The sequence below is a fragment of the Saccostrea echinata genome, unplaced genomic scaffold, assembly GCF_033153115.1.
Source record: "Saccostrea echinata isolate AGI-Se365-2 ecotype Australia unplaced genomic scaffold, CSIRO_AGI_Sech_v1 ptg000010l, whole genome shotgun sequence".
Lineage (NCBI taxonomy): Eukaryota > Metazoa > Mollusca > Bivalvia > Ostreida > Ostreidae > Saccostrea > Saccostrea echinata.
The window spans coordinates 3,850,207-3,873,957 of NW_026889759.1; the positions used below are offsets into that span (position 1 = coordinate 3,850,207).

General features: G+C 34.3%; 1 protein-coding gene across 5 annotated transcripts in view; it reads left to right on the top strand.

Moving 5' to 3' along the window:
• The window catches only part of LOC133184182 (PH and SEC7 domain-containing protein-like), a 36,075-nt gene that overhangs the window by 1,677 nt on the left and 10,647 nt on the right, over nt 1–23,751 (top strand). For 4 of the 5 annotated variants that reach the window (XM_061319098.1, XM_061319100.1, XM_061319101.1 and 1 more), the window contains exons 2-11: nt 9,216–10,388; nt 14,378–14,571; nt 15,407–15,465; nt 15,783–15,916; nt 18,472–18,565; nt 18,674–18,755; nt 20,156–20,378; nt 20,691–20,835; nt 21,022–21,165; nt 21,598–21,770. In XM_061319098.1, coding sequence (XP_061175082.1) covers nt 9,265–10,388; nt 14,378–14,571; nt 15,407–15,465; nt 15,783–15,916; nt 18,472–18,565; nt 18,674–18,755; nt 20,156–20,378; nt 20,691–20,835; nt 21,022–21,165; nt 21,598–21,770 — 2,372 coding nt within the window. In that variant the 5' untranslated portion in view covers nt 9,216–9,264. The remainder of the gene's footprint in view (nt 1–9,215; nt 10,389–14,377; nt 14,572–15,406; nt 15,466–15,782; nt 15,917–18,471; nt 18,566–18,673; nt 18,756–20,155; nt 20,379–20,690; nt 20,836–21,021; nt 21,166–21,597; nt 21,771–23,751) is intronic. The other variant, XM_061319099.1, reaches the window with a different exon arrangement.

Here is a 23,751-nt window from a genome sequence, read left to right on the forward strand (position 1 = left end):
TATACTTATTTAAGCTAAATTATGCATTTATAGTTCAGAGGAACAGTTAAATTATTGTACCTTTTTATGATGTACAAAAAGTTAATGGTTAATTGTGTATTGCAGTAGTCAATACACAAACCAAAAGTTGATATCCAAGAAGAATCCTAATGATAACCCCTGTACCACTAGGATAAGCCAAGGTACCTGAAAGAAAATCCAAATGACACTCAATTCAACTTTTAAAAAATCTTTTCATGGTTTAAATGCACTTGTTAATTATGAATTATAACTGTTTATTGTATATTTGTATAATACAAAACATAAAGAATAAAAGAACCCCAAGGGACATTTAGGATCATGATGAAATCCCAACAAACAAACCCAAAGAACCACTTAGATTAATAAATGACATTCCATTCAACCTTAATAAATCTAAATATGATTTATGTTCATTTGTTAATTACAAAGTAAACTGTTTATTGTAAATATAATTTTTTTTAGGTCACCTGAGTCATTCAGTTGACCTACCAATTGTGATTTGTTTATGTTTGTTGTTCATTGGTCATAAAATGTTGAAATTTTCAGCTTCTTTTGAACCACTGAACCAATTTTAACCAGTTTTATGGGTAAAGTTAACCAGTTTTTATAGGTAAAGGGAAACATGAATTTTGAATTTCATGGTCTTTGACCCCTCTCCCCTTCTGGGCTTGAAGGATGGGACTAAAACCATCAAAATACATTGTATATGCAATTGTTAAAATCTTCTTCTTTACTCTTGGAAATCCAATAGTCAAACTGTTGACATGAATGTAATAAGCATTAATTGAGCTCTCTATCAATTGTAAAATTTGTGGCCCAGGGGTCAGGTAAAATAAATTATTTATGTCAGAAGTGCAACTATAGATGATTTGGGGGAAAAAAACTTGCATCCTCATTCAAGTCTAGAAAGTATGAAAAACTACCCATAAATGGTTTACAATTTCCAAACAATGAAGTGCCTTTAATTACAAAATAAAAAAAAATGAGTGTGTTATAAATTTAAGATGATGTTTTTTTGAAAACATATCAGAAGTCAGGAGCTAGTGCAACAAAATGATCGAGGTTAAATAGAATCACTTCCAAATCTTGTATTTAAAAAAAATAACATTTTCAAAATTCTTTTTTTGCCTTATTTAGTTTTCAGAATTGCCTTATATAAATTGATATTAAGTAATTTGTTGGGAATTAATTTTAACACGTAATTTATTAAACTTTCTACATGAGTTAAATTTATGGTCTGACTGTCTGTATATGATCAAATTTTTGGTGGAGATTTGTCTTTTTAAATAAAAAGTTCTAATTTTTCAAATAAAATTCTGTTAACACTGGTTAATAAAAATTAATTCTGAAACTTTTCTATGGATTTGTATATTCTATTGATATACTTAAAAAGTATTCAACTAGAATGTATATATACATATTATGATCTTATAATTGGAAAAATATGTTAAAACAAACTGAATTTTCTCCAAAATTTCCAATTTTTGAATTCACACTCCTTATATATCCAAATGTAAGTAAACAACAATAATTTCAGTTAATTTACTAAAACTACACTGCTTTTGAAAAAAATTCCTGGGTAAAAATCGCAGGAAATAAACTAGAAAAACTAAATATATATATATATATAAACACAAAAACTTTTCTCAACAAAACATTTTCGTTCATTGTTTTCATAGCATTTATTCCTTAATACAATATAAAAACAATCATGTACATGTAAAAAGGGAGTCCAAGGTTGTGAGTTTCTTTGTTATGGAAATGAATTCAAACTTATTAAATTTCTCTATATTACGGTAGATTGATACATTTATTAAAAAATAAATCATCATGCATTCATGGCATTGTATGAATGTCTATAGATTGTACGGAACATGATCATCTCAATTAAGAGAAGTTATATGGAATATAGAAATGATAGCTAGCATACATCTATTTTCAGTGACATATGGAGAACTCTCTTGTGTACAAGATTTCTTGTTTGCATGCATGCATATATCCACATTTCAGGTAATCATCAGTGATGATCAACAGTTTTCAGTGATTAACTTGTGTATACACAAGGTACACAAGGACTGGTTACACCATACCTTAGGTGTATAAACAAATGTAAAACTGCATGGTTGGTGATAAAATACCTGGGTTTTATATAATCAACAAACTTAATAAGTTTTTCTTGTACCATTTACATAGGATATGTGTCACTATATTTAGCTGGAAATTGTTAAATAAAATAATATGTTTTACAAAAATACCTGAAGCTGACACATTTTTTCCAAACTTGAGTCTTGTTTCTACTACCCTGGTACTTTCAACTTTTCTACAGATCTACAGTCTGCTAAAGATGGGCAATAATTTTGAAAATTGTTTATAAAAAATAAAATAAATGTATAACCCATTCTTTCCTGCATCAATTAAAAATATTTTTTAAAAAAATACCAAACTTTATGGTTTGTGGGGAACTTGACAGATCTCCCTTAATAATGATAATGTTTCAGTCTGAATTATTTCTTTTGGGGTTTTTAAATAACAATTCTCAGAGTTCAAAGAAATTGTATGCAAAATTTTTTAAAATAATTTTTTATTAAAAATCCATGTGATTTTGTAAAAAAAAAAAAAAAAAAAAAAAAAAGTGAATTCAATGTGGATTCACTTCTTTGTGGCATAAAAAAAATCCACTAACTCCTTAAAATGGCTCTGCATGTCCCTATATATACCAATTAACTGACAAAGTCCCAAGATTCCATTTTAAACCTCAATATAAAGAAGAGACATATTGCTTCCATTTCCCATAAAAAAGTTTCCTTTGAGGGTTCAGGTATTGCAAAATAGGCTTTGTGAAATTACAATATTCCTGAATTTTGAAGAAAATGGACGAATTTGAGCATCTTCAGTTAATAATTAAAATATGAGCCACCCCACGATCCAAAAAAAAATTTCATGGATAAAAATCTGATGAAACAGTTCTTTCAATATATAAATAAACAATTTATATCAGAGGTTGGGGACTATGCAAAATATTGAGAAACAGCTTCAATTTTTGACCGTTTTTAAAGAGTTTTTTCAGGATTTGAGGAAAATGAGGCAACTCATGACTTCATAATTATTAATACATGGACTAGAGAGAAAATTATGTCATTTTTAATTGGTATGCAGTCACTGAGGTTCCAAGTGAAATTTTAACATATTTTCAATGAAGACTGAGCAGACTTGATTCTTCAGAAATTCACAAGGCCAAAAAAGGTCCTATTAGTAAGTGAACTTTGTTCTCTAATAAATATAGATCTACAAAACTAACCATGCAGTTACTACCAGGTATAATAGATTGAGACAAGTAGCCAAGCTATTTACTATCCTATAGGAGATAATTTATTAATACAATATGTGTGAATTATAATTATTAAACCTGCATGAGAATGAATTATGATTTTTTTTTTTAAGTCATATATGGTGTATTTTTGATAAGTTCAGACTAACTAAAATTAAAAAGATCTTTCTATTTGTTTTAATTACTTTATATAAGGATAGGACTTTCCTGTAAATTACACAATTTAAATCAATCGCGTTTCATAAAACTTATGACTTTTCAACTTTATACACAACCATTCCCCACGATAAATTAAAGTCCAGGCTTTTTGATATCATTGACAGCTGCTTTTTCAATAAAAATGGAACTCGTAAATATACTTACCTTGTCATTGGTCATTTGCAAAATTATTTTGTTAAAAAACATTCTGATTGTACACACAAGTACTCTGAAGTTGACATTAAAAAGATGCTTGAGTTTCTGATTGACAATATCTATGTGTTTTTTGGAGACCAGGTCTTCCAACAATCTATTGGAATTCCTATGGGTACCAATTGCACCCCGTTATTAGCAGACCTTTTTTTGTATTCATATGAAGCAGAATTTGTCCAAAATCTTGTACGTGAAAAGAAGAAAACACTTGCTGTGGCGTTCAACTCGACATTTAGATATATCGACGACGTATTGTCAATTAACAATGGCTATTTTCATTCTTACGTCGATACGATATATCCTCAGCTGGTGAACTTGAGATCAAAGATACCACAGAGTCTGACACATCTGTTTCATATTTGGATATTTTACTTGAAAAAGACGTTAATGGTAATCTAACAACCAAGCTTTATGATAAACGTGATGACTTTAACTTTTCAATCGTCAACTTCCCTTACTTATGCAGCAATATACCTTCATCACCTGCATACGGGGTATATATCTCTCAGTTGATTCGATACGCAAGAGCATGCTCTACGTATGTACAATTTCTAAAACGAGGTAAATTATTGACAAATAAGTTGATGAAACAAGAATATCAGCGGTCTCGTTTAAAGTCATCATTTCGTAAGTTCTACGGTCGATACAATGACCTTGTCAGCAAATACAATTTATCATTGAGTCAAATGCTGACTGACGTTTTTCATACTAATTGTTAGGCCACTGAATTGTCGACGGATTTTTCCGTTATTTCCTGATCATGACAAGGAGCACACGGCGGGTGTGACCGGTCGGCAGGGGATGCTCACTCCTCCATGGCACCTGATCCCACCTCTGATGTTTGGAGGTCCATGTTTGCTCTGCTCTTATTTTGTATTGTATAATGGACTTTTGAGCTTGAATACTGTTCGTTATCTCCATATATTTCATATTAGAAATTTGAGGGTAAAACAATAATCGCTTTATTTACTGACTCCCCATTTCAATATCAGACACAGTTTAAAGTCATTTTAACTATAGAAACGTGGGGTTATTCAAGTTCAGAATCAGTGAAAATTTTAATTTGAACGTAAATAACAAATATCATGTTCAACTACACTCTATCTCGTATTTTAATTTTTTACCTCAGATATGCCATATATAGCTTTAAGTATTAATGTATTTAAATGATGTAATGAAAAAATGCACATAAACCATATTTACATTTATTAAAGCTGAATTGGATGTCAGTGATATGGCTCATTATTGGGATACTTAAGGGTATTCTTCAGATACCTAGACTTTCCTTGGTATCCTTTTTTGTGTATTAAAATATGCAATAAACAGTTACTATGTTATTTACAAAAGCATAAAACCATTTTTAGATTTATAAAGGTCCAACTGGGTGTCCTTGGGGTATTTTGGGATATTCTTCGGGTTACCCTGGGATGTCCTTGTGGTAACTTAAGGCTATCCTTTGGTTCTTAAGCGAGTATCCTTTTGATTTGTGTATTGAAGTATATACAATAAACAGTTACTGTGTCATTTACAAGTGCAAATATAAACCATATTTACATGTACATTTATTAATGTTGAATTGGGTATCCTAGGGTACACTGGGATTTTCTTGTGGTACCTTAAGAGTATTATTATATGATTGAATAATTCCCATCTCTCTGATTGGCTGAGATCCAACAATGTTAGAAAAATGCTACATTATATTGACCTGCACGTGATCTTCCAGGTCAATATAAGGAATTATTTATTCTACATTGGACTAAAAATAGATAGGGAAATTCCAAATTGATGCAAATAGTTTTGGAAAGTTATTTCACTTGCATATGACATCCACTCATATGAACATAACATTAAGGCACATAGATTCTTGGGTGAGGGGTCGGGGGGGGGGGGGGGGGGTGTTGCAGGAGTCCTGCCCCTCTCCCCACCTTTTGAGAATGTTAAGTTTTAATTTAAATTTTTAAGGATAAAAAATTTCATTGTAAGCCCCCCTCCCCTCGAAAAGTTTATGTACGTTTACATCCCACCAAATAAAATTTTGATTTGGGAGAATTCTTTTCCTTTTTTAGGGGGGAGGGGGGGGGCTAGTCAAAGATTTTTCAGGTACGTTGTCAATTTTTTTTTCCTTTTTAATGCCCCCTTTTTCAAAATTAATCCTATATATGTGCCTGACATTTATTTTTTTATATTGCACCTAAACTAGAATTAAAAATTTCAAAATAATACAACTGGTTTTTTTAACTCCGTTTCTCTAATATTCGGCTAGTACTTCAGTAGATGTGAACAAGTAAGATGGCACGGATTGCTTAATGAGTGTGTGTCATTTAATCATTGAATCATATAATAAAACAATTGTTGCTGTTTTTTCGGTCAATACGATGATTTAGCCACCTTCGAAGTACAATATTCACCTCACCCTTCTGGCTCGGTGAATATTGTACTCCTCAGGTGTCTAAATCATCGTATTGACCTCAAAAACCAGCAATAATTGTATATTATTTGGTTTTATGTGAGTGTCCTTTGGTTTTGCGTATTGAAATACACAAATCATAGTTAAAACATGATTATTTATTTACACCGTATAAAATATTAAAGTTCTTCAAAACTAAACATGCATAATTGAGCTTAATTGTTTAATTAATTAATATTACCTATAAATTTTTAACTGGGGTAACTCCTCTATATTTAAGACAATTAATTTAAAAGTGTTAATTTGTCTTTCAAAAACATTTTTTTTCTAATTTACAAGTTTACCATATTTAGAATAATTAAGGTTGTATATGGTGTCCCTGGGGTACCTTGTGGTATCCCTGGGGTTCCTTGTGGTTCCTTGTGGTACCTTGTGGTTCCTTGTGGTAAAAAGACATACCCATATGCGTATGATCTACCACTGATGACCATAAATAGAACTTCCTTTAGTGTCACGTAATTATTTCACCCCAAGAAGTTTTCATATATATACATGTATATATATATATATATACAAACAGGAAAGGTACCATTATAACTGCGGTTACTTAGAAAAAAAAATCATCTCAGGCTAATTTGTCATTTTAAGGAAAAATAATCCCTCCAAAGATTTTCAATTTATGAATATTCAAGTTTATAAATTAAAAATTTAAAGTTTAATGTTTTTCATTTTTTAAAAGTTCATGAAAGATATGATCTAAAATTCTTCCATATCTCACAAACTCACAGATATATTTGTCATGATGCAATATTTACATTGATTCACCCATTCAATCAACCCATTAATGCTTGGCATTGTCCATCTGAATTAAAGATTTGTTAAGCAGTGGGGACTTCCATGTTACAATTTTTCTTGGTTGGCGTCATCTGTATAGTTAACCCTTTTTCATGATACCAAAGAAGACTTAAATAATTAATACTAAGTAGTCTAGAGATTTGCAGCTGCACAAAATTTTGCATTATCCCAGGAAAATTTTCAGAGAAAATACAAACACCAATTTAAATCACATATCCAGGGTTCGAAATTCACTATATACAACTCGCAAAACACAAGTTAGAATTCCCAAATTGCGAGTTAAAAATTAGGTAACTAGCAAAAACTTGCGAGTTGATTTTTTTTTGCATTGAAACTGTAGCAAAATTATATACTATGACAGAACACAATGCTTTTAATTTAAATCAGTAATTTAAATAAAAGTCACACTGTTGTTGCATTTTGTGTATTGTACAGTAGTTACTTTTTCCTTCAGTTACATGTATTTAATTTATATAAATTTAACTTTATATGAAAATTGCGAGTAGTCTTATAAAATTGCGAGTTCACTTTCTTGGTACTCGCAATTATTTGCGAGTTGTAATTTTAGGGAGTTTCTATCCCTGATATCTTTAAAATTATAAAGATAAGGAAACAAAATCTTAAATCATCGTAACAAATTATTCAGAATAAGAATTTTTTTTGCAGAACAGGCATGATTATTTATTAGTAATTATTGGTATATTCCATTGCTTATCAATTTAAAATGAGTCAATAAACTTGTATATCTCACATTCTTATAAACTACTGTAAATCACTTTTTATTCGCTAGAACTTTATTTTCGCTTAATTACACAAGACTATCTGCACTTGAAAAATTTCATTCTTGCGTATATATTTTATCGGTAGTATTAGGTCTCGGTAATGGTAAGATTATACAGAGCAAGGACCGAAATTTGTAGATATTTTGTCTTGTTCATAAATACCAAATAACAATCTCACAAATAGAAGGTTTCACAAAAAAAACAAAAAACAAGTGATCTATAGTATGTCTGCAAAATATATAAATTACTTTGATGCTGAACATGGTCTACATTTTAACAGCTGTTAAGAGTACAAGTCATAATTATAATTATCAGTATTGAATATTGGTAATTCTCTATTACTATCTTATTTTTAAAGACATTTCATTAAAAGCAGTGGAATGTTACTAAAAGTTCCAAAATGCTAAATGTATAAAAGCAAAAAAAAAAAAAAAAAGTTTTTTATTAGGGATTCATTAATGTTTCCTGTTTTATAAAAGAATACCTTCCTGTGTTACAAATTTAGCTACTTTAAACAGAGGAGTGTAAATGAATACAAATCAATGTATGGGGTTGCTGATATGCAAAGATAAAACTTGTGACATGACTAAATGTGTTTTCCAGTAAAGTTTATTGTACATTTGCTGCATAGGAAGATGAAAAGTGTTTTCTTTAAATGCAAATGCACAGAGGTGTGCAATACCTGTAATAGAGCACAACACATTCTCAAGAAGTCTGAAGATAAGTAAAAAAGTGACACATTGCTTTTTCACCATAATACTTATTTTATTCTATATAACTATTTTATTATATGAGTTGAACTTCATAGTTTCTTTGCTATCAGTCAAACTTGTTAGGTAAAGTGTATGTCTAGTGAAGATATTTTATTTTTAACTTTTCCTTAATTTGTTTACAGGGGTACTAATAAAATCCAGTTTCAAAATAAGTTCTCTATTGTCTTTTATGGCCTTTTAATTAAAAATAAGGAAGTTTTACACCAACCAAAATAACTCGCTACTTAGTATGTGTATTGATACTTGATTTTTTTCCCTGAATTTCAAATTCGATTTCAATTTATCAAGGTGCTTTAAGCAACTGAACCTTATATATGATATATGAAATATTCTATACACTATGAAATTCATGTAGATCGACCATTAATTTTCAGATGTTTCATTTGGAAATGTACATAAACTTCCTGTTTAAGATACTGTGAGACAGTATGACAACATGACCTGTATTTACCATAACTAATGAATATCAATTATACATTAACATATTAAATTAGGTTTGTCATAATTTTATTTATTTTCATATCCATATTCAAAACAAGATTTCTTAATTATTTGTAGTATTTTGATGTGAGTGATTGATTTTAAAACCTCTTATGTATATGAGGGAATTTTATATTACCAATTTATTTGTATTTCAGCAGGTGAGCTCTAAATGAGATGAATCACTGATGCAAGAGCACATTTTACATGATGGGGGACCGTGTCACAGCCAGCCCCTCCAGGATCCCTGTCCCCATGGTGTCTGCTAACCAACAGTATAATGGGACGACACAGAATGCAGAAACTTTGGACATCAATGGAGTGGAAAATGGCCAGAAAAGATTGGCACAGACTCAAGGGGAAGCAAAAGGTTTTGAGACCTTTGTTATGACGGGTGAAATGATCATCAGGACTTCTCAAAAATCCCGCAATCCCTCTAGTAGAAATCCATCAGACAGCACTGATGAATCCTTCGACAGTCAGTCTAGTCTTACAATCATTACAAAGACAAACCATATGTCAGCTGAGTCTGGTTTTGAAGATCATGATGCTCATGAAAAGACTTTGGCTGCAGATATAGTGGAAGATATAGGTAGCCCCATGAGTTCTTCACAAAGTTCTGCTTTGTCCTCTGATGTGAAATCAGATGTGTCTGAACAAACTGTGATTAGACAGAATATAGGCAGTGAATCTCCTAGTGTGACTGATAGCAGTTCTGGAGTTGTGTCCCCTGAGAACTCTAATGGGGATTTAACTGTGGACGTTGCCATGAAGGACTCCGTCGGATCAGGGAAGCTGGTGACGAGTAAAAGTGCCGATAAAATTGTGTCAACTAGTCATCAAACTGTGAGAGGAAGTAAAAGTCAGGAATTAAGAACAAATTGTGAATTCTCTGCTGTGAGCATAGACATTGAGGAAGATGTCGCACATTCTCTGGACCAGATCCCTCAGCAAGGACTGAGCTCACGAGAAACAAATGTAAGTAGGAGCGTGGAGAGCTCCCCAGAACACACTAAGACTGAAAGGAGTCACGACAGGGAGTTCATACCAGGCTTTATAAGTCTGCATGGCAATGTGAATGGTGCTAATGCCTGTGATACAAACATTGACCACGAAATATGTGCCAAACCTCTGGATGACAGTGTCCAGTCTGCTGACCACTCTCATCGATCAGAGAGGGACTCGTTGGACCCTTCCATGGACCCAAATCTCCTTGAGTATCAGCCACCAATAAAAAGTGTGGATCATCCTTCAGCCCATAGGTTGGCTAAAAGACTGTTTCATATGGATGGATTCAAAAAGTCAGATGTTGCAAGACATCTCTCAAAGAAGTAAGTACTAGTACATGTATTTGATCATGAGATAAGGTTATTTTAATCAATATCTCATTTGTTTTTGTTTGTTTACATGTTGTTTAATGTCCCTCTGAGAATTTTTCACTCATATGGAGAAGCCAACACTTGTTGGTGGAGGCCTGCAAATTTTAACCTATGCTCGGCACTCAGGGCCATGAGCCGTGAGGAATCTTTTTCGTGCCACACCTGCTGCAACAAGGGACCTCGGTTTATACAGTCTAATCTGAAAGAATGGTCTCCACATCCCACAATGGATTCAAACCTTCCGCATAAGGATCAACTCCTTACTCCTCGACTCTAGAGCAGACGCTCTAATCACTGCCCCACGCGGGTGACAATATCTAATTTGAATTCATAGTGGTAGATTACAGGGATGGTTTGAAGCTTACTGTGGTAGATTACAGTTATTGATTCTGAACCATATACTTAAATATTCAGTCAAACAATTATACGTATAATAATAGCGGTACCAGTAATTTTCTAGGATTTAAAACATTTTAGCTCAATATGAATTTATAACATCCTGGTTACTAAATGGAAGTGCCAAGACATGCCATCTCTTTAGAGGAATTGTAATAATTGTATTTGTGCTTTTGTCCTTCAGATATATGTACCAGGTACTTAAGTCTGAATTAAAATATTTTATAACTTTTTTGTTCTTTTTGGAAAAGCTTTTAAGTTAATGGATTACTGCAAAATGCTAACAATCATCCAATAGTATGAAAACAGGCTATTCAGTAAATTGTCTTGAATTGTCCTGAAGAAAAATTAAAGCTTTTTGCATGCATGAAAAGGCCTTTTTAAACCAAGTGAAGATCAAGCATGCATTTCAAATGTAAATTTCATATTCTCAGAGTGAAAATAATATATATGATTTATACTTGATTTGAAATATTTTTTACTACTGTACTTGTACATCATTCTGCTAAAATTAATCTTCTTACCTGGTTGCTATGGGGAATTTGCTGTTGCCATGGAGATAAGTAATTGTACAATAGTCATTAATTTGTATATAAAGTCTGATTTACATTCTGTCACTTCAGAATTTGTTTTATATGGTACTCTAAGATAACAATTCATACAATTTCTCTTTGAACATTTTTCAATTTTTCACTATTTATCAAAACATCCATTATTGTTGCTAGGCAATGGATACTAATTTTCAAAAAACCCACATGTTTGAATTCAAATTTTAAAAGAGACATTTCTCTACATTTTTGTGAAATGCATGCAACAGCTGTATTTTTTTTTTAGATGCAAATTTTAATTTGACCTTGAACATGTTGAATGTCGCCAAAATCAAGAAAAATGCTGAATCAGCAAAAATGCAAGACATGCAATTTTACAATGTCTATCACAGAACTATCATTAAATCTGATATACCAGTGAAGAGGAATAATTTTATTCATATTTACATTTCATTTCAAGTCTGTCAAGATAAGTGACTTTTGTCCTACCACATGGAAAAATTAACCAGTTCCTAGGGGAATTTCTTTGGCCAGGTTTCCATAGTAACCATGAACCAAAAACATCTTTTTTATTTTACATGCATAGATCATAGTGCAAGAGAAAATCTATGTTTTGAAAATCACCTATTCTGAGAACCTTCATGTATGATGACCTTTTGTCTGATTTTTAGCTCACCTGAGCTGAAAGCTCAAGTGAGCTTTTCTGATCACCCGTTGTCCGTTGTCCGTCCATCTGTCTAGCTGTCCGTTCGTCCGTCTGTAAACTTTTCACATTTTCAACTTCTTCTCAAGAACCACTGGGCCAGTTTTAACCAAACTTGGTACAAAGTATCCTTGGGTGAAGGGGAGTGTAAATTGTTAAAATAAAGGGCCAAGTCCCCTTACAAGGGGAGATAATCAAGAAAAGACAAAAATAGGGTGGGGTCATTAAAAAATCTTCTTCTCAAGAACCACTGGGCCAGAAAAGCTGAAACTTATGTGTAAGCATCCTAAGATAATGTAGATACTAAATTGTAAAAATCATGACCCTTGGGGGTAGGGCGGGGCCACAATATGGAATCCAAGTTTTACATTGAAATACATAAGAAAAATCTTTAAAAATCTTCTCAAGAACCACTGGGCCAGAAAAGCTGAAACTTATACAAAAGGATCCTGGGGTAGTGTAGATTCTAAATTGTTCAAATCATGTCCCCCGGGGGTAGGGCAGGGCCACAATAGGGAATCCAAGTTTTACATTGAAATATATAAGAAAAATCTTAAAAAATCTTCTTCTCAAGAACCACTGGGCCAGAAATACTGAAACTTATATGGAAGCATCCTGGGGTAGTGTAGATTCTAAATTGTTCAAATCATGACCCCCGGGGGTAGGGCGGGGCCACAATAGGGAATCCAAGTTTTAAATTGAAATACATAAGAAAAATCTTAAAAAATCTTCTTCTCAAGAACCACTGGGCCAGAAAAGCTGAAACTTATACGGAAGCATCCTTGGGTAGTGTTGAATCTAAATTGTTCAAATCATGACCCCCGGGGGTAGGGCGGGGCCACAATAGGGAATCCAAGTTTTACATTGAAATATGTAGGAAAAATCTTAAAAAATCTTCTTCTCAAGAACCACTGGGCCAGAAAAGCTGAAACTTATAAGGAAGCATCCTGGGGTAGTGTAGATTCTAAATTGTTTAAATCATGACCCCCGGGGGTAGGGCGGGGCCATAATAGGGAATCCAAGTTTTACATTGAAATACATAAGAAAAATCTTAAAAAATCTTCTTCTCAAGAACCACAGGGCCAGAAAAGCTGAAAATTATATGGAAGCATCCTGGAATAGTGTAGATTCTAAATTGTTCAAATCATGACCCCCGGGGTTAGGGCGGGGCCACAATAGGGAATCCAAGTTTTAAATTGAAATATATAAGAAAAATCTTTAAAAATCTTCTTCTCAAGAACCACTGGGCCAGAAAAGCTGAAGCTTATATTGAAGCATTTTGGGGTAGTGTAGATTCTAAATTGTTCAAATCATGACCCCCGGGGGTAGGGTGGGGCCACAATAGGGAATCCAAGTTTTACATTGAAATATGTAGGAAAAATCTTAAAAAATCTTCTTCTCAAGAACCACTGGGCCAGAAAAGCTGAAACTTATATGGAAGCATCCTGGGGTAGTGTAGATTCTAAATTGTTCAAATCTTGACCCCCCGGGGGTAGGGCGGGACACAATAGGGAATCCAAGTTTTACATTGAAATATATAAGAAAAATCTTTAAAAATCTTCTTTTCAAGAACCACTGGACCAATAAAGCTGAGACATATTTGGAAGCATCCTGGGGTAGTGTAGATTCTAAATTGTTCAAATCATGACCCCCGGGGGTAGGGCGGGGCCACAATAGGTATATTAAAAGGGGGGAAATCTGTTAAAGAACAGCATGGCCAAAGTTACTCAGGTGAGCGATGTGGCCCATGGACCTCTTGTTTATATGGATGGACTGGTCAAATAAATATTCAATACGAAGATTTTCAAAACAGAAGATTTAAAAATTAATTGGGAGGGTGGAAGGGGGTTGCAATATCTTGAGATTTTGTCTCCCGTCAGAAGAATCATGTGTATGTCCCTGGCACTTATAGATGTTATAAGCATGTTTTACTGAATTTGTTGTTGTCCCTCACATGTGACAAATGGGGCAAAATTGTTTGAAAATGTAAAGTAACATGGGCAAAATAAGCCTATGAACAATATTTTGGGCTCCTTTTTCTGAAGTGGCTATGAAAAAAATTGTCAACCAGTTTAACTTTTTTGATATTATTTTGTATCTAATGGATGGTTGACAAAAATTGTGAATATCATGGGCTTCTACTTAGGATACTATCAAGGCCATGCATTGGGGCCTCATAATGATGAATGCCAAGTAAGGCTTTATTAAAGGACACAATTGCATAGTTGTTTATATGTTAGTGTACATATGTATATAATTCTATTTCATTATTTATTTTATCTTTTTTATCACAGGAATGATTTTAGTGCACTGGTGGCTGATGAATACTTGAAATATTTTAACTTTGAAGGAGACTCTCTTGATATGGCATTACGGAAATTCCTAAATCATTTTTCTCTTATTGGTGAAACTCAGGAAAGAGAGCGTGTCCTTGATCATTTCTCTAGGCGATACTTGGAATGCAATCCAGGAGCCTTTAACTCTGTTGGTAAGTCTCAATACCACTCACCTGGACTTGGAATTTTGGTATTCTTTTGTGAAAGAAAATTTGTAAGATTTTCAACAGCAAAATATTTTAATTTGTCCATAAAAATAAAAGTGATATTTTTCACTGTGAAAAATATCAAAAGTGTGGCAAAACTCAAGATTTTTCTTCCCTTCACAAAAGTATTATAGAAAAAATATTCCTGTCGTAAGATAGCAAGACGTGGACTTAAACTGCCTGAGTTTCTTCAAATTGTTGTAAAAATTTACAATTTTCAATTTCTGATTGGCTTAGCCATGTCGTCTAGCAACTATGATGTCACAGCCCACAACAATATGTTATGAAATGACAGGCAAAAGGAAAATCAAAGAAAATATAATAAAAAGAAAATGTAATGTTTTGTAGTTGGATATGAATTTATTTCACTTGATAGACACAATTTTTTAGCTCAACTGAGCTGAAAGCTCAAGTGAGCTTTCTGCTCAAAGAGTGTCTGGCGTCCTTCTGTCATGTGTCGTCTGTCGTTCAAGTTTGTTCAAATCATCCAGAAGGTAGGGGGATCACTTACATATTTAAACTTTTTAATACTGAACTGATTTCTGCTTTTCCCTAGCAGTAGTCAAAGTGCTCAGGTGAGTGATATGACCTTTGGGCCTCTTGTTTTACATTTTCACTTGCTTTGAACTCGTGAAAGTATTAAAAAAAAATCCTGTCCCACTGGGTGAAAATAACCCTGTATTCGGTATGCTTTGATTTAAAAGAGTTGCCAAATTGGAACTGCATTATAAGTACAGTTTGGTTGTTCATAATAACATTGAATATCTTTTTCTACAAATAGATGCCTGTCATACTCTCACTTGTGCCATTATGCTGCTTAACACTGATCTTCACGGACAGGTAACAATTTTGTCTATTTTCATTTTGAACTTTTTTCTGCCGTTGAGGTTTTCTTGCTACTATTAATCACTTTTTATGTGCGAGAACTTTGTTTTCACATAATTACACGAAACGGTCTGCTCACAAAAATTTCATTCTTGCATATATTTTTATTAGCAATGGATATATATACAGCAATAATCAGCATTCGTGAAATTTTGTCCCACTTATAAGTACCAAATATCTATCTCACGAAAATAAGGTGTTGGGAAAATTTGGTAATCTAGTCTACGTTAGATTTTTTTAGCATTACTAACACTTTTTTTTCTTCATTGTAGGGCATTAAGAAGAGGATGACCTGTCATGAATTTATTGAGAATTTATCAGAATTAAATGATGGAGAGAACTTTAACAAGGAGGTTTTGAAAAACATTTACCATGCCATAAAGACGGAACAGATAGAGTGGGCCATGTATGTAACATCCATAGACTAAGTCAGACTTTATAATTGCTGCATTGAATGTCACTTTAAATAGCTACTTGCTTGGATGAAATTTAAATGAATTCTAGATAGCACCTTGTTATTTCACTAGAAACAAAATTTAAATTTAGAAGTACATATTCAAAGCATAAAATTACTTTTTTTCATATCCGGTAATAAACTACATGAACACTGTATCTGTTAATGTAGGATGAATTTTACGGAGTAAGATGTGTCCTTATTGCATTATTTTCAATACTATGATTATGCTGAAAATTTTTAAGCTGTTCAGCATAAAATATTTGGTCAGCCTGGTGTGTGCTGTTGTATGTAAAGCTTTTCAATCTGCTGTGTGCTGTTGTATGTAAGTTGTTCAGTCTAGTGTGTGCTGTGATATGTAAACTTGTTCAGTCTGGTGTGTGCTGTGGTATATAAAGCTGTTCAGTCTGTTGTGTGCTGTGGTATATAAAGCTGTTCAGTCTGTTGTGTGCTGTGGTATATAAAGCTGTTCAGTCTGTTGTGTGCTGTGGTATGTAAAGCTGTTCAGTCTGTTGTGTGCTGTGGTATGTAAAGTTGTTCAGTCTGTTGTGTGCTGTGGTATATAAAGCTGTTCAGTCTGTTGTGTGCTGTGGTATATAAAGCTGTTCAGTCTGTTGTGTGCTGTGGTATGTAAAGCTGTTCAGTCTGGTGTGTGCTGATATATGTAAAGCTGTTCAGTCTGTTGTGTGCTGTGGTATGTAAGGTTGTTCAGTCTGGTGTGTGCTGTTGTATGTAAGTTGTTCAGTCTGGTGTGTGCTGTTGTATGTAAGTTGTTCAGTCTGGTGTGTGCTGTTGTATGTAAGTTGTTCAGTCTGATGTGTGCTGTCATATATAAGTTGTTCAGTCTGGTGTGTGCTGTTGTATGTAAGTTGTTCATTCTAGTGTGTGCTGTGATATGTAAACTTGTTCAGTCTGGTGTGTGCTGTGGTATGTAAAGCTGTTCAGTCTGTTGTGTGCTGTGGTATGTAAAGCTGTTCAGTCTGGTGTGTGCTGTGGTATGTAAAGCTGTTCAGTCTGTTGTGTGCTGTGGTATATAAAGCTGTTCAGTCTGTTGTGTGCTGTGGTATGTAAAGCTGTTCAGTCTGTTGTGTGCTGTGGTATGCTGTGGTATGTAAAGCTGTTCAGTCTGTTGTGTGCTGTGGTATGTAAAGCTGTTCAGTCTGTTGTGTGCTGTGGTATGTAAAGCTGTTCAGTCTGTTGTATGCTGTGGTATGTAAAGTTGTTCAGTCTGGTGTGTGCTGTGATATGTAAAGCTGTTCAGTCTGTTGTGTGCTTTGGTATGTAAAGTTGTTCAGTCTGGTGTGTGCTGTTGTATGTAAGTTGTTCAGTCTGGTGTGTGCTGTTGTATGTAAGTTGTTCAGTCTGGTGTGTGCTGTTGTATATAAGTTGTTCAGTCTGGTGTGTGCTGTTGTATATAAGTTGTTCAGTCTGGTGTGTGCTGTGGTATGTAAGTTGTTCAGTCTGGTGTGTGCTGTCATATATTAAGCTGTTTAGTCTGTTGTGTGCTCTCGTATATTAAGCTGTTCAGTCTGGTGTGTGCTGTCGTATGTAAAGCTTTTCAGTCTGTTGTGTGCTGTAGTATATTAAGCTGTTTAGTCTGGTGTGTGCTTTGGTATGTAGAGCTGTTCAGTCTGGTATGTTTTGTGGTAATTAAAGCTGTTCAGTCTGGTGTGTGCTGTGGTATATATAGAGGATATTCAATGTTTTGTAGTTGGATATGGAATTTATTTCACGAGTGGGACAGGATTTTTGATATTTTCACAAGTGCAAAGCATGAGTGAAAATATCAAAAAATCCTGTCTCACGAGTGAAATAAATTCTATATCCAACTACAAAACATTGAATTTTCTGTTTATTACATTTTCTTTGATTTTTTCCCTTTGCCTCTCTCTTTTCTTAACACAGTGTCATAGGCTGTGGCGTCATAGTTGTAGCAGTTAAGAAGTCATAGCTTGGCAGTTGTGAGATTAAAAACATTGTAACATAGATTTTAGCAACATATTTCGGAAGAAATTGGCAGTTTTAATCCCTGTCAAGATGGTTTAGTTTCTATCTCAATCTTGTTACAGGGCAGAAATTATATTTTACTTACTTTGATATCCTTTCACACTGTGACAGAATATCACTTTGGTATCCTTTCACACTGTGAAAGGATATCACTTTTATTCAATGAATAAATCACAGTATTTCACTGTTGAAAATGTAATAAAAAGCTGTTCAGTCTAGTGTGTGTTGTGATATGTAAACTTCTTCAGTCTGTTGTGTGCTGTGGTATATAAAGCTCCTCAGTCTGGCGTGTGCTGTTGTAGTAAAGTTCAGTATGGTGTGTGCTGTTGTATGTAAGTTGTTCAGTCTGGTGTGTGTTGTATGTAAGTTGTTCAGTCTGGTGTGTGCTGTTGTATGTAAGTTGTTCAGTCTGGTGTGTGTTGTGGTATGTAAAGCTCTTCAGTCTGTTGTGTGCTGTGGACTGTGGTATGTATCATTTACTTTTGTTTAATTTTTGACAGGGATGAGGAAGACGAAGATAATATCTCTGAAGTAGACGACAAGTTATCTGCCCCTAGTCAGCCAAGCATTGCTCTACACAATCCCTACTTAGACGTAAGGCATAAACTGCCATATTAGCTCTGGAATTACCCAGAGTCATTTTTACACAAAATATCCCTGAAATATCACATTTGATGCTGAGTTTGTTGTACTGTTTTGTAGATCCCCGATCCTAGTCAAACCACAGAATATAAGAGTGGTTATATTATGAGAAAATGTTGCAAAGAGCCTGATAATAGAAAAAGTAAGACTTAAATTGATTGTGAAAAAATTAAAGGAATCTTTTGTACCAGTAAAAAGATGGAAGTTTTATGATTCATTAAGGAAAAGAAGTTATTCCCATAGATACCTGATTTTGTCAAATTTTGTCATAACAGACCAGTCAATATGACAAATATAAACTGATGGGAAATGTGAATTGTCTTGAAAAGATTACAATTTTAGTTGTTTTTAGCTCACCTGAGCCGAAGGCTTAAGTGAGCTTTTCTGATTGAAATTTGTCCGTTGTCTGTCCTCGTTGTCGTAGTCGTCGTCGTCGTTGTCATAAACTTCACATTTTCATCTTCTTCTCAAGAACCACTGGGCCAATTTCAACCAAACTTGCCACAAAGTATCCTTGGGTAAAGGGGAATCAAGTTTGTTCAAATGAAGGGCAACGCTTTCTTCCAAGGGGAGATAATTATGAATTCATGAAAAATTAATGGCATCATTTAAAAATCTTCTTCTCAAAAACCATTGTGCTTGAAAATATGAAACTTATATGGAAGCATCATCAGGTAGTGTAGATTCAAGTTTGTTCAAATCATGACCCCCAGGGGTAGGGTGGGGCCACAATGGGGGATCAAAGTTTTACATAGGAATACATAGGAAAAATCTTTAAAAATCTTCTTCTGAAGAACAGCAAAGCCATGATTGGTCATATTTATATGGAAGCATCCTCAGGTAGTGTAGATTCAAGTTTGTTCAAATCATGACCCCCTGGTGAAGGGTGGGGCCACAATGAGCGATCAAAGTTTTACATAGGAATATATAGGAAAAATCTTTAAAAACCTTTTTCTCAAGAACAGCAAAGCCATGATTGGTCATATTTATATGGAAGCATCCTCAGGTAGTGTAGATTCAAGTTTGTTCAAATCATGACCCCCAGGGGTAGGGTTGGGCCACAATGGGTGATCAAGGTTTTACATAGGAATATATATATAGGGAACATCTTTAAAAATCTTCTTCTCAAGAACAGCTAAGCCATTAGTCATATTTAAATGGAAGCATCATCAGGTAATGTAGATTCAAATTTGTACAAATCATGATCCTCTGGAGAATAGAGGGGCCATAACAGGGGATCATACAAAGGATATATCAATCAAAATTTTCTTCTTAAGAACAGCAAAGCCATTATTTGTCATATTAATTCAAAAGCATCCCTATGAAGTTTAGATTCAAGTTAATTAACCCCCCCCCCCCCCCCCCCCCCCCCGAACCAGTTTTATATTTAAACTTTTTAAGACTGAACTGATTTCTGCTTTTTCCTAGCCAGAGTGCTCAGGTGAGCGATGTGGCCCCTGAGACTCTTTTTTTTTATGAACGAACCTGGTTTACTACCTAATTATAATAAGTGTTCATAATGAATCAAATTAATTGCTCTAGCTCCACTTGGTAAGAGAGGGTGGAAAGTGTTTTACTCATCTCTACGGGACATGGTTCTGTATCTGCACAAAGATCAACACAGTAAAGGTCAGGGGTCAGAGGGATTACAGAATGCCATTCGGATTCATCACAGTCTGGCCTCCAAGGCTACAGACTATACCAAAAAACAACACGTGTTCCGACTGGAGACGGCAGACTGGGCTGAATACCTCATACAGACAAGGTTACATAGGGTTTTAGATCCATTTTGTTCATGGTTATGATTTTTAACTAAGGGAGAGTAATTAATTTTGCACAATACTTATTTTGTTCAGTTTAATAAAAAAAAAAAATTATTTTAGTTGTATTTAGAGGTCAGCAAATAACACTGACTTTGGAACATTATTCTAATGTCACATGAGAAGAGATTTAATTTTAGGGTTGTAGTTGGGTAACTGTATTTCTGTAAGATAATGATTTTAACTTCAGTTCACTGTAAGATTGCCCAGTAAGCAGTGCAGCTGTGTTAAGAAATGTAATATGTTCTATTGCATAGTGACAGCAAAGAACTTCAGTCCTGGATCGACACAATAAACTATGTGGCCGCCAGCCTCTCTTCTCCCGCCTTGCCAAGTGCAGTAGGGTCACAGAAGAAGTTCCAGCGCTCCTTGTTACCAGCAACCTATACCAAACTAAACTTGGTACATGTATTAAACTACTTGGCAGTAAATTAAATGTATTTTTGATTAGTAGAAAAGGAAAGTGTTGAAAACAAGATATCACTTCAATTTTTATTATTTTAAAGGAAAAATTAACCTTATGGAAGGATGAAAGTCTTCTAGGTCTTAAGTTATTTTACATTCAATGTGAAGTTTGATTGATTTCAGAGAGAGCAGTTGGAGAGTCATGAGAACAAATCGTTGGAGATTGAGAGAGATTTACATGAACACCGACAGTATCCTCCGGAGAAGGGATCTAAAGCCAGAATTATTCAGGACTACATAGATAAAGAAAGTTACCTAGAACATGAGGTTAGAATGTGTTGTTAAGTTTAAACATTGCCAGTGTGCAATACAATTTTTGGAAATTCTTCTTAACTTGTTTCTGATTTTCAGATCCAGGACTGAAGTTCTTTGCTGTCACTATGCAATAGAACATATTAAATAAAGAACCACTGTTACATCTACAGTTGAACTTTGGTATCTTGAACATGCCAAAGTGGTTTGGAAGTCCCACCCTCTTATTCATTTATTCTCTAAGTATTTTACCCTAGATATCTCAAATTGTCAGATATCTCGAAGTTTTTTCTCAGTCCCACCGAGTTCAAGATAACGACGTTTGACTGTATTAAATTCACAAATAGTCAATGAATTTGTTCACTGACTTTTCATATTTCTTTATTCTTATGTAGTTTTCTAAAAATAGAATATTTATTAAATGTACTTATATTAATTTCTTTTTAGCTGAAGCGATATAAGACCTATGTTTACCTCCTCAAGGCACACATGACGGCTTTCCCTGAACTGGAGCCTTCACTTGTGGAGACGGTAATCGGTGAAGTGGACGAGTCAGTTGACCTAGATAAACGAGCCTCACCTTCACATCGGGGTGCGGTCCAGCGGAGCCTGTCTGAGAGGTACAGTTATCGAGCAGCTATTTATAACACAGAGCGGGTGGAATATGACATCATATAGCAACCCTGAGGGATGAAAGTGCAATATATATTTATGTTTTTATTGTAGCAGTATTTCCACCTGTATGGTGGTGTATGTCCATTTCATACTTTCAAATAAGATTTATTGGTTACACATGTGAGTGAGAAATGATAACTGAATATACATTTGAATTTACTTTGTATGTACAAAGCAAGGATATATTGTTCCGAGTTGATAATAATGTAAAAATTGTGCATGTCTTGGCAGGTGATCTGAAATCCACCTGCATGCTTTTTAACAGGAAGAAGGGGGTAGTTAGTTTGAATTTGGCCACTAACATATAGTCACAAAGGAAAATGGGTAACACCTATATATATATAGTCATTATAGGTACTTGTACTAACATTTTGTGGAAAATTTTCTGTTGTGAGTTATCTCTCTTGCACTCTTTGTTCATCTTTGTTTCATATATTGTCTCCATATTTCAGAAACGAAACATAATGCTGTCTCTTGCTTATTTTGAAGATACAAGTATACTAGTTTTTTAGCTCACCTCAACGAAGTTGGGGGAGCTTATGTAATACCCTCAGCGTCAGCATCCCAGGTTAAGCTTTCTGGAGCAGTTTTCTTTTCAAGTACTTCTATGGCCTATATTAGTCAGAGATGCATGGAGGATGCTTCTAGTGTGTTTCATTGTACCAGTCATGGTTTCAGATGCTGCAATTTCAGCTAAAGAATGACCAAGTTATGTTTTTGGAGCAGGTTAAAGTTTTTGGAGCAGGTCTCATTTCCAAGTAACTATAAGCCCTATATTGACCAAACTTGCATGAATGATACATCTAAGGATGCACACTACTGAACTTGCTTCGGATGCTGGATCTGACCTACATTTTCCGAATGAGTGACTAGGTTAAAGTTTTTGGAGTAGATCTCATTTCCAAGTAACTATAAGCCCTATATTGACCAAACTTGCATGGATGATACATCTAAGGATGCACACTACTGAACTTGCTTCAGATGCTGGATCTGACCTACATTTTCCGGTTGAGTGACTAGGTTAAAGTTTTTGGAGTAGATCTCATTTCCAAGTAACTATAAGCCCTATGTTGACCAAACTTGCATGGATGATACATCTAAGGATGCACACTACTGAGCTTGCTTCGGATGCTGGATCTGACCTACATTTTCCGGATGAGTGACTAGGTTAAAGTTTTTGGAGTAGATCTCATTTCCAAGTAACTATAAACCCTATATTGACCAAACTTGCATGGATGATACATCTAAGGATGCACACTACTGGACTTGCTTCAGATGCTGGATCTGACCTACATTTTCCTGATGAGTAACCAGGTTAAAGTTTTTTGGAGCAGATCTCATTTCCAAGTAACTATAAGGCCTATCTGAACCAAACTTGCATGGGTGATGCATCAAGGAACAAACAATCTCAAACTTGCTTCAGATGCTGGATTTGACTTACATTTTCTGGATGAGTGACTAGTTTTGAGTTTTCAGATAAGTCTATTCCAAAGTAATTGCAAGCCCTATCAGACCAAAATTGCATAAATGTTGCATCTAGGGATGCACACTCCAAGGTTATTAGTTTAGTGTGGGACTTTGCCATACTTAAAGACAACATTCGATGAGGTGAGCTCTGTAATCTCTGATTACCTATGTTTTGTCTGAGTCAGAAAGAGTCGTAGAGTGAATTTATTTACATTTATATTGTAGAACAAAATGTAATGTGACATCCAATCTTAGTACCATTTATTGGAACAGTCTTTCCATCTTTGTAGTATTTGGTATTACATGGGACATTTCACTTGTTGGCATAATTAACAGTGTCTTCTTGGTTTGTGTTCATTCATCATCTCTTAACAAGCATAAAGATATTTTCACACAAAACAGTTTAAGGTGATTAACTGTGTATGTACATCAAATTTTAATGTTAAATATTTTGTTGCC